At 41.6% G+C, this 15823-nt stretch overlaps 1 protein-coding gene across 3 annotated transcripts in view; it reads left to right on the top strand.

The window, feature by feature from the left end:
- Positions 1-15823, top strand: part of CHN1 (chimerin 1) — a 121364-nt gene that overhangs the window by 82414 nt on the left and 23127 nt on the right. For all 3 annotated transcript variants that reach the window (XM_039339308.1, XM_039339310.1, XM_039339311.1), the window contains 2 exons: positions 2347-2635; positions 10846-10923. In XM_039339308.1, coding sequence (XP_039195242.1) covers positions 2347-2635; positions 10846-10923 — 367 coding nt within the window. The remainder of the gene's footprint in view (positions 1-2346; positions 2636-10845; positions 10924-15823) is intronic.

Here is a 15823-nt window from a genome sequence, read left to right as displayed (position 1 = left end):
CCTCCCTCTTTCTCTCTCTCTCCTTTCTTTCTCTTTCCTCTATTTTTTCTCTTTCCTCTCTCCCTCTCTCTTTCCTCTTTTTCTCTCTTTCCTCTCCCCTTCTCTTTCTCTTTCCTCTTTCTCTTTCCTCTCCCTCTTTCTCTCTCTCCCTTTTTCCTCTCTTTCCCTCTTTCCTCTCTTTTTCTCTTTCCTCCCCCTCTTTCTCTTTCCTCTCCCCTTCTTTCTCTTTTTCCTCTCTTTCCTCTCCCTCTCTTTCTCTCTCTTTCCTCTGTCTCTCTTTTTTCTTTTCTCTTTCTCTCTTTCTCTTTCCTCTCTCTCTTCTCTTTCCTCTTTCTCTCTTTCTCTCTCTCTCTTTCCTCCCTCTTTCTCTTTCCTCTTTTCCTGTTTCTTTCCTCTTTCTCTCTTTTCTCTCTTTCTTCTCTCTCCCTCTTTCCTCTCTCTTTCCCTCTTCCCTCTCTTTTTCTCTTTCCTCTCCCCCTCTTTCTCTTTTTCTCTCTTTCCTCTCCCTCTTTCTCTTTCTTCCTCTTTCCTCCTTCTCTTTCCTCTCTCTCTTCTCTCTTTCTCTCTTTCCTCCCTCTTTCTCTTCCCCTCTTTCTCTCTCTTTCCTCTCTCTTTCCCTGTTTTTCTCTCTCTTTCTCTTTCCTCTTTCTCTTTTCCCCCCTCTTTCTTTCCTTTCTCTTTCTCTCTCTTTCCTCTCACTTTTCCTCTGTTTCTCTTTCCTCTCTCTCTCTTTCCTCTTTCTCTTTCCTCCCTCTCTCTCTTTCTCCCTTTCTCTTTCTCTCTCTTTCCTTTCTCTTTCTCTCTCTTTCCTCCCTCTTTTCCTTTGTTTCTCTCTCTTTCCTCTCTCTCTTTCTCTCTCTCTCTTACGGCAGCATTGTCGGGGATCCTTGCCGCCCCTGGCCCGGCCTCCGCTGCATCCTCAGCCGAACAGGCGGGGAGGGGAGCAGGACGGGAGGCAGTGGCTCTGGTGGCGGCAGCAGCAGCACGGCTGCATTGTCGGGGGTCCCCACCAACCCTGGCCCGGCCTCCACCACGTCCTCAGCCGAATGGGCAGGGAGGGGGAGCAGGACAGGAGGCAGCAGTTCCGGTGGCAGCAGCAGGGGCACGGCTGCATTGTCAGGGGTCTCCGCTGCCCCTGGACCAGCCGCCGCCCCCACTGGGACTCCGCACTGCCTAGCCTTGCCCTCCGCCCATTGATGGAGCCGCGGTGGGGACATTGCCCGCCCGAGCCACCTGGGGGGCAGCAGGAGGAAGAAGGAGAAGAGGAGGGCAAGGAAGCAACTACCCCAGCTGGGACTCTGTGTTGCCTAGCCTCGCCCTCTGCCCATCCGATGGAGCCACGGTGGTGTCTGGTGCCACGCGGCCCCTGCCATCCCCTCCGCTAGCCCAGCTGCTTCCCCCCCAGGCACACCTCTTGTCCCAGCGCCTGCCCGAGCTGTCTGGGGGGCAGCAGGAGGAAGAAGGAGAGGAGGAAGAGGAGGGCAAGTGCCAGGCCCCAGGAGGAGGCTCTCCTCTCCTACCATTGCTGCATCTCCTTCTTCCTTCCCGGCAGCCTGGACTCCAGCGCGCCTTCCCAGCCAGCAGGGCCAATGGTCGGGCTGGCTGGGGATCGCAGGAGCTGGTCTCCCTTGGGCCGTGGCTTGCGGGAGGGCTGGCCCATTCAGCAGAGCCTCCAGCGGGCCGCTCCCAGCAGGGATCCCGGGGCTTCCTCGGGCGGCTCCAAGGCCACGAGACCCTGGCCGCGATTCTCCCACGGGGTGGGGCACCTGGGCACAGGGCCAAGGAGGAGGAGGTTCCAGAGCTGCAGGTGATCGCTCAAATAGCCTCATGCAGCTCCGGAGCCGCGGGTTGCCGACCCATGGCCTAAAGACTACCCCTTGAACTGTCTGTTACAGCATGTTTCTTGTTGCTTTTGAACATACTCCCAGAACTCAACCGCAATTATATGACCTTTTCTTACAAAAAAAACCAACAGAAATATAGCTCTACATATAATTTTAGCGGTAATATTTTGCAATAGAGAAATTTCTATTATGGCAACTTTTGTTGAAAAACAAAATACATTTTTTTTTAAAAAAAAAGTGTACATCAATTTCTCTTCAAGATCATTAAGTAACAAATCACGTCTTTTCAGAACCAAACATCTCTTTGACTTTAGGACCATGATTTTAATGAGGCTCTGATTTGGGCAAATAAAAGCTGATGATTGAAGCCAATGAATTTTGTATCCTGCATGCAAAAACCATAGAGAGAATGTACTAATCTTAGTTTGTTTTTTTAGCAAATAATGTATCCCAAGTTGTCTATTTTTAATGTATATATTATTGTTCTGTTCCGTTGAGGCAGATTTGGAAATCAAACTAGAAACTTCAGACTCTACTATGATGGAAAACACTTCGTTGGAGAGAAACGTTTTGAGTCTATCCACGACCTGGTGACAGATGGATTGATCACCCTTTATATTGAAACCAAGGCAGCAGAATACATTGCCAAGATGACCATAAATCCAATTTATGAACACATAGGATATACAACTTTAAACAGAGAGCCAGCAAACAAGAAGCATCCTGTGGCTATGAGAGATATGGTTGATGGCAAAGATTCTGCAGGGGACAATGACATAGTAGAAAAAAGAGTAAGTAATTCATTTAAAGTTATACTTTTCCAAGTCTTAAAAATATTTCATCATTTAATTCATCTGCCTTGAAAGACAGTAAATTCTCCTGCAGGTTACTGAGGATGAAAGATATACATATGTAATCAGATGATAAACAGAATGAAAAAAAAATTGTTCATTCTGATGGCTGCTTTTTTTTTAATCACAAAAGCTACATTTTCCTTATTCTTTTTTTCCCCCTTGCTTTTACTGTTTTATTAAAAGCATAAGATATTGATGGAAACTGACTTTAATAACACTATTTATTAAAAATAGTAGAGGTAAAGGAGTCCATTTCATGAAGTAAAACTAATAGTACTATTAGTTTGCTATCCAAGAACAGTGGATCCAATAGGAGGATGTTAGAAAATAATTTTTAGAAGCAAAACACAAGTACAGGTAGGTTTTGACTTATAACCATAATAGAGCCTGCTCATTACAGTAGTGAGTTGCAATGGTCATAAAGCAGATCATCACATGACTGACCCAGTTTAATGACTTTTTTTGCAGCAGTCATTAAACAAGTCCCCATTGTTATTAAATGAATTTGCAGTTGTTAAGCAAACCCATTGTCTGCAATGTGGCATTTTTGGCAAAACCGACATAAATTGTGTAAATACAGACTGATTGCTGAGCACCTGAAATGCAATTACTTATAAAATAATAAAGGTAGGATAAAAATCTAATAAACAAATAAATTCAGCAACCTGGTAGACAAGTAGAGACCGCACTCCAGGCCAGACAAAAGATTAAATTAAATGCCTGTTTGCAGTTCAGCAGTTCTTTCTTTTCATTCTGCTTCCAATTCAATTAAATACTGTGTTGCCCCGCTCCCCACATATGCACACCACAGTGAGTCAAAGGTTTTTATTCAAAAGTATTTGACACAACAAGCAGATCTGGTTGCCCTGCTCAGCAGGACTGATGTGAAACAGGAGTTCTTGACAAGGTTCAGTCCACAAAACGCAATGTGCAATCCCAAGTCAGTCCAAAGTCCAAATATGAGTTCAAAAGCAAGACGCATGAAACATGAACATGGATCAAGGAACTAGATACTTTGTTCCAGCAACACCCATTACTTTGGGCGGGATTAAATAGGCAATAAAGGTATGGACCTTCACCATGGGCAAGACTGCCTCCTCGCCTGGCCAACTGGCATTGTACCAGTGTCTCCTTTCTGCCCTGCGTATCCTTGCATGGGAAGGAGGTGTGGGCTCTACCTCCTCATCCTCACTGACTGCTGGCAGCTGCTCACATTTCCCGCCTGGATTCTTTGCCTGTCCGATCATCCCAGCTGAGGCTGCTTGGTTAGGCTGGGGCAGTGATGGCGAACCTTTTAGAGACTGAGTGCCCAAAAACTGCCCCCAGCCCGTCCGTTCCACCCCAACATGCCCCTGCTCCACCCCCTGCCCCGCCTGGAGGGCCACCCACTGGCTCCACGGCTCGCCGCAGATCGCCCAGGTGACCCAGCAGTGCCATGGCAGCCACACCCTCCTCCCGTGTCCTGCAGCATCATCTGCACGCGATGGAGAGCAAGAGTGGAGTCTTGTCCCCGCTGTCCAGCTCCCATGTCCTTGGCTGCGCTGCTCTGCTCTCCTCCAGGGGGGCTGCTGGTGAGGAGGGTCTACAGGGGAGGCGAGGCTGGGGCAACGGCACGTGTGCCCACAGAGAGGGCTCTGAGTGTCACCTCTGGCAAACGTGCCATAGGTTTGCCACCACTGGGCTGGGGCCTTCTGCTCCCCAATCCATGTCTCTTTGCTCAACTGTACTCTCCTCCCCCAAGATGGTAGGATCCCGCTCATCCTCCTCCTATGAACTTGTGTCTGGAGAGGGGTCTGGAGGTGTGTGCATGACAAATACCCAGAGGTTTTCTGCTGTATTTAAACTACAACATACAGAATAAAAAATATTAACCAGATATTAGAGCTAAGATTAAGCAAATAAAAATCAAGTGAAAAGGAAGCATTTTGGCTACTCTACTAGAACAGAAGGGGACAAGAGCAGCTCACAAAATAAATGGCCTACATTGTGGACCAGGAAAAAGCTCTTGTGTGCTGGATGTCTAGATACCTTCATAATTGGAAAGGTGCTCCTTCAGGATCAGGCAGATATAATTAGCTATTTTTAACATAAAAGGAAATAGGCTTAGCTAGTAGATCTTTGGGGGTGGCAAACATTTGTTTTCACAAGGAATTTTGCGCTGCAGACGTGGTGCTGACACATTTTGTGTCATTGAGATGTCATTTTGTGTGTGTGTGTGTGTGTGTGTGTGTGTGTGTGAGAGAGAGAGAGAGAGAGAGAGAGAGAGAGAGAGAGAGAGAGAGAGAGAGAGAGAGAGAGAGAGTGTTAATTCTTTGGTATTTCCAGGAACAAAGCAAATGCTTTGGAAACATTGGAGCAGAGTGTTTGTGGGAAACTTTTGCAGGTCCTCCTTGTTGTAGAGATCTTCCCCTTTATTTTTCTTTTGTTCTACTACCACTAAATCTCTTTGATGGTTTAGACATCTAATTAATAAGGGAGATATAGATAACATGGATAGTTGGTTAGCATATTGACTTTTAACAATTTTTCTTTTATTAAATAACTTTTAAAAATGTGTTTTAAAGCAGGTTTGCTTATTTTTTGCAAATTATCTACATTCTCTCAACCCTTGTCTACTTTGGCCCTAAAATCATTGCTCCTTGACATCAAGGCATAACTTGGGAGGGGATGCCCAGTGCTGCCTCCTTTTGACTAGCAGTTCCAGCATCCAAATATCACAAAAACAAAGCAATGTAATATCTTTCCTTCAGTCTTTAGAAGCAGAAGGCATGTTGCTTTGCAAGCTGCTTCAAAGGGATGTCTCAGTCAAAGCTTTGCTGAAGTGAAGACTCAGTTAAAGCTTTGCCCAGTCCTTTTAGCTAATTACGAGGCACCCTTATCTTTGAAGCTACTTACATTTGAGCTCTGCAGCATCCTGCAGTCTATTCAGCCATGTACTGTTTGTCAGCTGCTTCAAGGGAAAATCTATTTCATCAAACAGGGGGCTTTGGTGGGTGTGGGGGGGGGGATGAAGCTGACGATCTGATTAGATGTTTACTACAGTCCCTGTTTAGCATAGTGCTGAGTCCTAGGAAAAGTCAGCCTCAGATCTGAATTCATGTAGAGTTTAATCTAGCTGATTCTTACTCAGAGAAATGAGGACAAAAGGGATGCTGCTATTTAAGAAGGAAAAATATTTAGCTGCCAATGTCTTTCTGATATCACTTGTTTTCCAGGCCTAAAGCTGGAACAGAGTGGGATGGGGTGAGAAGCAGTTGTCCAAATATGATTTGTTACAAAAGTATAGACCTTTCAAATAGAGCCAGAGGGCTGAAATAGGAAAGGCCAAATTCAGTTCTTGTTCAGGCTCCTTTCTTTTAAAAGCAGCACCCTACTTGCATGGCCCTTCAACATGATACCTTCTGCATGTACAGAGTTTTCCAATATAATTTCAAACTCTTTGGGACCGAAGTATTTGATCCATCAGTTACCTATCAGATATTTGTAAGAGCTGAATGTTTTAACTTCCCCATTAAATAAGGGTATTTAAGAGCCTTTGACAGGTTACACAGGCTCTCATCTGGCTCCCTAGAAATTCTAGCATAGAGATAATTATTTGAGAGAAAGAAGTGGCAATTTCATGTTGATATCCCAATAGGGATATGTTCCAATATCTTGGGTTGCCACAAAGGAGTCAAGCTATTCTCCAAAGTGCCTGAAGGCAGGACAAGAAGCAACGGATGGAAACTAACCAAGAAGAGAAGCAACCTAGAACTAAGGAGAAATTTCCTGACAGTTAGAACAATTAATCAGTGGAACAACCTGCCTCCAGAATTTGTGAATGCTCCAACACTGGAAGTTTTTAAGAAGAGACTGGACAGCCATTTGTCTGAAATGGTATAGGGTTTCCTGCCTGAGCAGGGGATTGGACTAGAGGACCTCAGAGGTCCTTTCCAACATTATTGTTGTTGTTGTTGCTGCTGCTGCTGTTGTTGATCATCGCACAGTCAGCCAGATGTTCAGACTGGATTTGGCATTTTTGTCTACCTATCGAGTCCTTACCAAGGATCTGTTGTACTACTACTACTACTACTACTACTACTACTACTACTACTATTATTATTATTATTATTATTATTATTATTATTATCCTGGTGATTCATGCAGTTGCTTCTTGCACCATGTAATAATGTATCTAGAGAGCATATTATTGACATGAACTGCATCAGTTTCCCATATATCAGGAAGGATTCTTTTGAGCACATATGCCTTTCTACATTCCCACTAGGCCAGTGATGGCGAACCTTCTAGAGACTGAGTGCCCAAAAACCGCCCCTGCCTCTCCGCCTGCCCTGCTCCGTGCCCCACCCGCTCCGCCTTCGCTCCCCCACAAGGCCACCCACCGCCTCCATGGCCCACCACAGTAGATTCCCCAGCAGCGCTGTGGCAGCCACCCCCTCTGCCCATGCCCCATAGCATCTGCGCACGACGGGACATGAGGGCGGAGTCTTGTCCCCGCTGCCCGGCTGCCATGTCCTTGGCTGAGCTGCTCCGTGTGGACCGCGCTCAGGGGCGACTCTCCTCCAGGGGCACTGCTGGTGAGAAGGGGGCTGTGGGGGGAGGCAGGGCTGGGACAACAGTGCACGTGCCCACAGAGAGGGCTCTGAGTGCTGTTTCTGGCACGCGTGCCATAGGTTCGCCACCACTGCACTAGGCTATGTAATCTGTCTATGGAAGGCAATCATTGACTTGCTGTTTGTAAAAAGTAATAGAATATAATCCTAAATCATGTTGGTCGATAACAACTTAAGGTATCATTTAAAAGAATAGCTGTTGGCAAAACTAGGTCATTTCATTGCAGAATGAAGATGACAGTGTAGTGACAATTTAATATAATATAGAATGGATAAATTTATGCATTTATTTGGGGAAAACCAGCCTTTTTCTAGCAAATGATAAATTGACTAAATATAAATATTTAAGAACAAAACGTAATTTTACCTAAACAATTTTAATTACAATACAAATATATTATTCTAGTTTTAGGTTTACGTCTATATATAATAGCAAAATGCATTAAATATTTTGAGGGTTGAGTCAAGTAGATTAATTAATTTAATTTTCATATCTATGCAAATCTAGTTAAAGGTCATGTATATGCTTTTGAAAAACACTACAAAAATTTGATATGGATGAAGTATCTTCATAGGAAAGAATGATGTTAGATCTGTTAAATTGCATGACATTTTTTAATTCCAAATCCCATGTTTACATTTGTATCAGTTCACATTTGGTGAACATTACTGCGGCTTTCTTGATTTCTGAAGTCATGATGATCCTGTTAAAATTGTCATGTTATATAGGAATAATAAGGAACATTTTCAGTTTGAATGAAATATTAATTTTTCAGAATTGCACTGAGTCTAGATTGAATTACTGAACAGAAGCTGTTCACTTTTATTGTTTCAAACTAATATGTATATTCTCTCTATATCTCTTGCATGTACGCATCCATCGTCCCAGAATTTTCGTATAACTTTCTTTCTTGCTTATGGCTTTTTGTTATAAAGTCAAATTATTTCTGAATTATTTCCAAGCCTTGTTCCCACCTTATGGTTTACCCTTAGATATCTTGTGTAATCTCATTTCTTTTGAAGTAGATTTCAAGGGAGTTTATAAATAGAGATGATCATCTTGGGAGAACCTAATATTGCCTCAAGGGCAAATAATTTGAAAAATGGAGCAGGAAAAGAAAGGTATATCCATAAAGCAATCCCAGACATTTTAAATCTTTGGTCTGCATTTACAGCTGTTTACAGCAGAATTACATGACTCTGATTCGGGCCCTGGCTGGAAGCTGGCATTTAATTCCAGTTTCTGCCCCCCCCCCCCCAAAAAAAAGCCATTGGGGAAAATTGGGTTGCTTAATGTTCGCAGAGTTCGCTTAATGAACGGCATAAAAAAGGTCATCAAATTGAGCATGGTCACATGCTTAATGACCACCACAACTTATAACTATAATTCCAGACTTAATTATGATCATAAGTCAAAGACTACCTGTATTATCCATTTTCTTTCATTGGTTTGCTGCTATACTTTACATCAGGGGTCCCCAACCCCCAGTCTATGGACTGGCACTGGGCCGTAGCATGCCAGAAACCGGTCTACACAGACAAGCAAACCCCCACCCACCGGATGCAGGCAGGACATGAAACCATGCCCCCTCTGGTCCACGGAAAAACCTGTCTCCACAGAACCTGTCCCTGGTGCTCAAAAGGTTGGGGAATGCTGCTTTACATACCATACCACATTAGTTGAAAATGGTCCAGGAACGCCTATCAGTATTTTCTTGGAAATATGTGTAGAACTAATGAATGATAAAGCCTTAGACTTCCACTTACAACTATTCTTGGGGACAAGGAATAATTTAGAGATAGGTATGCCATTTAAATGGGATCTAGATTGTGTGCATTTCGTGTTTACACGTGTGCACGAGTACAGAGATTTGATGTTGTGTTGTTTTCTGCTTTGTAGTCTTGGAGTGGCATCTTACAATGAGATGAAAGTATCATCTGACAAAAGCAGATTAACTCTGCATGACCACAATCAGCTTCTGCACCCAAGAATCCTATTGGCAAGACAAAACTCTGAAAAGCACAAGGGGATCTTTTTCACTTAGTGACCACATTGTAACAAAAGGAAGAACTCATTTCTATGTGCCCAGTTGATCTTTTGGATCTCTGTGCAGTGCAGCTTCTATAAAATCTAACACTTTCTTTATGAATATATTGTTATCCCATTTATAGGCTATTTTAATTTCTTTTTGCTTGCTAGCAAAAATGAAGTATCATACTGCCCTTTCTTCTTCAGCTTGTTGAAAATGTATGTAGCATTCCCTTTGAGCATCTGGGAAACTATTGGCAAGCCCGGGGCATTTCAATCAAGAGTCGTTTTAATATATTTAGGTTGGCTAAATATATAGCAAGTAATGTCAGATTCCTTCTTTCCCATTCTTTTGAATGCATTAAAAATCATTATATCGTGGCTAGGAAAACCATGGTGAAGTACTTTTTATAACAAAAGACTAAATGAAGTGCAAGAAAGGGCTATGAATATCACAGAAGCGATATACTGTAAACAAAGCAGGACAGATGACTTCATGTATGAAGCTATGAATAAGCTATGAATAGTTCTATTAAATTTCATTTAAAGCATCCATATCATACAAGGCTTTTCAGTTAGGTCTTTAGTCTTAATGCTTGAAAAAAAAATGTACCGCAGTCTCCTTAGCCTTTAAATGGCAGAGATGCCATTTTCTAATGATGTGTGACTCATTTATTTCTCATAATCTTCCTGATGATTTTTTTTTGTTTGTTTCTTCTCTTTTGAGCGAGCAAGATGTGGGAGGGGGGAATGAGAGAGTTGAGTGGCACACTGCTTAAATTCTTCTGCTGCTTTTTCATTGGTTACATATTCTCCTAATCTAACCAATCCTGATACATTGCTGCCAGTTTAAGCCCACCTCCCACCCACCCACCCCCCTTGCTAAACTGAGGTTAGAAAGGATCTATTAACTGGAAACTGATTATTTGCTGCATGAGAACATCTTTTGATACAAAATCATTATCAGGATGGCTGAATAGGAGAGAGAGGAGCCTAGAGTCCTTCTTATTTGACAATTACTACATGAATTTGTAAATGGATGAAGACACTGTGGGCTGTCTTTTGTTAACAGTGACTCTTGCTGTTGCTATTCAGACCTACAAGTTTTGAAGCTTAAATTAGAAAGCTTTTTTTTTTAAAGTCTACTGCAGATGAGAAGAAACCGTAGCATCAGCACTACAAATACTCTCTACAATTTGATTTGAGGGTGATACTGCTTTTATTTTGCTTTAGTTCTATTTGAAATAAGTACCAAGGTGGTTAGGGTTTTGTGTGGTGATTTATTTATTTTTTTCCTGTGTGGGATATTCTTCTCTCCTGCCTCTTTCAAAATGCCCTCCAAAGAGTCTTGGTCAGGGCAAAAAGCTAATAGAGTTGCTGTTCACAACTTGAAACAGGAGAGCCGTCAAAGAGATTTATTGATAGCAGCCTTGGGAATGCGGCTAGGCTTGCAAAAGTCATCTGTGACAATCTGGCAACCTCTTAAACTCTTTGCTTATTCGCAGCTGACATCCCTTGTCAGAAGAGCAACTCTGAAAGAAAACGAACACATTCCAAAATATGAGAAGGTTCACAGTTTCAAGGTAAGATGCTCAATTGTATCATTAAGCTTCTAGCCAGCCATATGTTGAAAGCTTGTTAAGAAATGTAATGGATTTGCATGTCTCTGTGTTGTCCTTAAGCTGAACAAAAATGTTCAAGTCAGAAATATAATGTCTTACACATAATATTAAGTCAAAAGGTATCAAGCATGAGTTGCTATAGCTGTTGTATATAGCTGTTTTATATGTATGTGTGTGAGAGAGAAAGAGTGTTTGTATGTACACATATATACACGTGCTTATAAATGCAAACTATTCAGAAACATTTTGGCAGAGTTCCTGGTAGGTGATTTTATATTCCCCCCCCAATACTTAATCAAACATTTAGCCCAGGCATGTCAAACTCGCGATGTCACGTGATATCACGCGACGTATTGGGACTTTTTCCCCATTGCTGGCAATGGGGTGGATGCGGTTCCGGCGTGACGCATCTGACCCGTGGGCCAGCAGTTTGACATGCCTGATTTAGCCCATTTCTTTTTTACTATAAAATAGTATTGAGTACTGAAAGATATAATCTGTATATCTCTTTTTTACTAATTATTTTTTCCTCTCAATCATCAATATTGAAAACGGCACATTATAACAGTTCTCTTAAAGCCGGTAAAGTCTTAAGGAGTCATTCAGTTCTCTGAATACAGGCTTTGCTTGTTTGGGTTTTACTTATTTTTCAGTACTCTATTGTTGTTCTACTTCTGTTTTTAAAAAGTGACATTTTCCCCATTATTGGGGAGAGGTCTCTGAAAAAACTATGCTTTTTAGTGTTTCTATTTGTATGGAGCTAATGGTGTTGTGAGCATTTGTTGTACCCATCTAATTAACTCTTAATTGAATGTGTGCCTGCTTAGTCTGCGTACGTTATTATAAATAGAACAATCAGTTATCACTGAAGAGGGAATACCACAGTAATCTCATGTTCTAAAAATGCTGACCATAATGGTGAGGGTATCCATTTAGCCAACATTTTAAGTTAAATCAAATCTTTACCTTCCTTCTTTCTGAAAATACTCAGCACTTTGTTTTGTCAATCCAGCTCCTATTCTAGCCATGGGCCTTTCAATGTAACATGAATTCATCAAAAGAGAACAAGATATATAAGTAACACATACACATACCTGAGGATACAGAGATCTATAAATTAGTGATGTGCTTCAGATTCAACTTTAATGTGGACAATATCCTGAAACAGTCTTCCCCAGCCTGGCATCTTCCAGATGTATTGTGACTACAAGTCTCAAATTCCTAGCCAAGATAGATTTGGTGTCCTAACAAACTTAAATGGGGAAGAGTGCCTCATATGTATTAATATCTAGAGCAAGAGTGTCCAACCTTGACAACTTTAAGACTGTAGACTTCGCAAATATTTGTAGCTCATTGTAGATTTTAGTGCAGAATTAGAACCAGCTTATGAACCAATAAGAAAACGGACAATCCAAACTACCAATCAACGACAGAATTGACCACCTTCTCACCAGTTGAATCTCGCACCTCAGAAGCACCAGCCATACGAACCTATTGACCACAACACCGTACAGGACCTATATAAACAGAGAAGGAAACCAAACAAGACACTTCACCCTAAACCTTGCTGAAGATGTTACCTAGTCTGGTAACAAAATGTCTGGGAGTTAAACAGCAAGCTCAGAAAACAAACCGCTGCCAAAACTAGTAGATTTCAATTCCCAGAATTCTCCAGCCAGCATTGTTGGCTAAAGAATCTGGGAGTTGAAGTCCACAAGCCTTAAAGTTGCCAAAGTTAGACACCCCTGCTCTAGAGGACTTCCTGATTTCAGTCTTGTCTATATCAGGAAGTTGCTTAGTAGCCTTAGGAAAATCACACTATCTTAGTTATCCCCCAGTCATAATTGATAGAATGTAGACAATAATATTGCTTTAGTTTATAGGATTATTTGAGGGTTTGTAATCTCATGTTGAATATAAAATGCTTTAAAACTTGACAGAATTACACACATTTTTGGTGTATTGCCTTTTCAGTTAAAAGGTTGGCTGCAAAAAAAGAAAACCCAATTTGGGACTAATGCCCTTTGAATTTCTTCAGTGCTATTCAAGAGATTTAAAGGCCCTTACCACGCCTCTTACCACCGTCCTATAATCAGTTAAATCCAATCAGCATTAACTTCCAAATTAAAGTAGGTACGATGAAGATCAAATTGGGAAGCATTTTTAACAAACATCTTGTTAATTTAATGCTACAATCGTTAAAGGAGTCTCCTGAGACAGTCTAGCTTATGAAAACTGTAAGAAGAATACAAGTCTAAAAACATGGTATCATCGCCTTCAATAATTGTTGTCATGTATTTCCCTCTTACAACCCAATTTTCCCCAACCTAGTACTCTCCACACCTATTAGATTTGTACCTCCTATATCCAGCCAGTCTTCTGGAGCCCATCACATATTAAGGGCACCAGGTTTGTGAAACCTATTTTAACCTCCTGGGCTGTTTTATAATATTTCAAAAAGTTTTGTTTTAAATGAATGCTTAAAATTAGAGGGAAATACTGCAGTTTAAAAAAAAAGTCTCCCTGGCAACCAAATAATCTGCTCCATTTATTTTTAATGGCAGTTTGAATAATGCTTCCTTTGGCAGATCTTCAAGGGAGTAGAGAATATCACTGGGCTGATTCACAGGAGGCATTATCAGAAAAACTGCCCTAGGTTAATTGTACAAATTATGATCATTCATAGTGAGCTTGGGGACTCTATTACAGTACTCTTGGGAATGTTGCAATCCACTTTTATCTGGGGTAAAAAAAGGCAAGAAATTAAAAGCAAATAGCATGAGGAATTTGAACCTAAATAAATAAAACCAGGTCAAAACTCATTTAAATAAAGTAATGTATTTTTATATAACTTGATCTTATAGTATAAACAGTTTATATTAAATTAGGCTCCCTGGCATGAAGAGTTATAGAGTAATGTTTAAACACTTGGAAATCATTGAATCACAGCCCTGCAAAGGACTTCATGGAGATCTTGGCATGTGGTATTTGTTATAAAACTGCGTGTATATTTCCTGTGCAAACAATTCAGCCAGGCCTTTGTTGGTGAGCAAAGCATGTTTCTGCATCTTTTCCTTAAAAGAGTGGAGCAGCTGTAAGTGCTTGGAGGCTTAACTGCTTGGTGGGCTTCCCAGGGTTTCAGGGCATGCCTGCGCATGCATGCGTTTCTAGGGTAGCAGCAGAGCAGAGGTATCCGCATCAAGTGATTTTCACAAGCTTAGTAGCGGGTGTGCAAAATACAGTCTACATGAAAGGATTAAAAGTTGGTTCTTTACAAAGAAACTTGCAAAAGTGCTACCCTCCCCCCAACGTTGTTCAAATGGTATCAACTCCTCCTTCATTGGTTCTTCCATAAGCCAGGCCTGTCATCAGCATTATCAGGGTCCTTGCTTATCAGGAAACTAAACAGAGGACTTTCTGCAGGATGGACACCATTGGAGCAACACAGGGAAGGGGATTGATAACCCTTGAATGGAGGTCCAGGTACATACATAGACATTCTTTTGATTACCCAGAATGAACCCACAAGCTGTGCTTTAAAAAGTGAGGGTGGTTTTGAGAGGTGTGTGTGACTTTTTAAACTATTTCATGAGCCATTTCTCACCCAGAATCCCTCCTATTGTCTTAACTTATAAGTAACTGTCTCAACTATCTTCTCAGCTTCAATTGTTTGTATAAAGCAGGCATGTCAAACTGCTGGCCCGCGGGTCGGATGTATCACATCAAAACCATGCCCACCCCACTGCCAGCAATGGGGAAAAAGTCACGATAGTTGCGTGACGTCGCGAGTTTGACATGCCTGGTATAGAGCATTTGGTAATTATTACTCTCTGGAATGAGAGCACAAGACCATTCAAATAGGTTCCATAGATAATGGTCGGGTGTAAAAGGTAGTGGTGGAACAGACACTCCCACTGGAGCAAGCTCTGTAGTGACTTAATTTCCATTTTCTTTCACTCATTAATGTCCTTTATCTGATTTCAGCTAGTTATTTCTTCCTGAATTGCAAGCTGGTTTGGGCCCCAGCTCTTAAGGTGATCCAATCAATTGGAACAATCTTACATTTCAGTGACCAAATCATTAAAGATGCACAGTTGTCCTTGATTTAGTCCAGATTCTTTTCAATCATTTTTCACATGCCAAGATCTTTATGAAGGGTAAAGTGAATGCCAGATAGATGGAATTACTTTTAAAGTATTAGCAATGTTTATTATACATTTTAATCTGAAAGGCTTTATTGTGGTCCCTTACAGTTTCGGTTCTTCAATTAATTGGTTAATTAAAGAACTCCTAGACTCCTCAGATACAATTCTCTACAGCCCTTTATGCAATGAATTTTGTAAAAGGATTCCTAAAAGATTTTTTTATGTATATATTTGTGCCTGTATACACAACCCTGTTTCTGGGGAAGTGACTGCAAGGCAAGATGGCACTATTTACCATTTCATTGCTTCATTTTTCAGTCCATGTGTTTCACATATAACACAAAAGAAACATTCTCCACTGCTTTCCCTCTATTCCAAGAGAGTCAAAACTGTGGAAATATAATTCCCCCCCCCCATTAGCTAAAATTTCTGTGTTTATCCATATTTTTCTTGGTAAATCTAGCTTTGACACATTGATGCTTTCTAGTCTCTTGCTTTTGCATGCACATGGCTTCCCATGTGACAAAGTGTAGAAAGATTGCACTGCAGCAGCCAAAGCTCTTGCTTCAAGGACATGATATGGTGTGTCACAGCCTCTTTATCTTCAGCAGGGTCCCCCCCCCCCCGATTAGCTAGAGCATCATAGCCAAGTTCATTCTATTCATATTCAGCTTTGCAGGGTCCTGTAGCTATATATTTTGGTACTTGATGCTGCC

This window comes from Crotalus tigris, unplaced genomic scaffold, assembly GCF_016545835.1.
Source record: "Crotalus tigris isolate CLP2741 ecotype Arizona unplaced genomic scaffold, ASM1654583v1 scf7180000017733.2605024, whole genome shotgun sequence".
NCBI classification, from domain to species: domain Eukaryota; kingdom Metazoa; phylum Chordata; class Lepidosauria; order Squamata; family Viperidae; genus Crotalus; species Crotalus tigris.
Note: the sequence above shows the minus strand (reverse complement) of the source record. Positions and strands in the feature narration are given on the sequence as shown.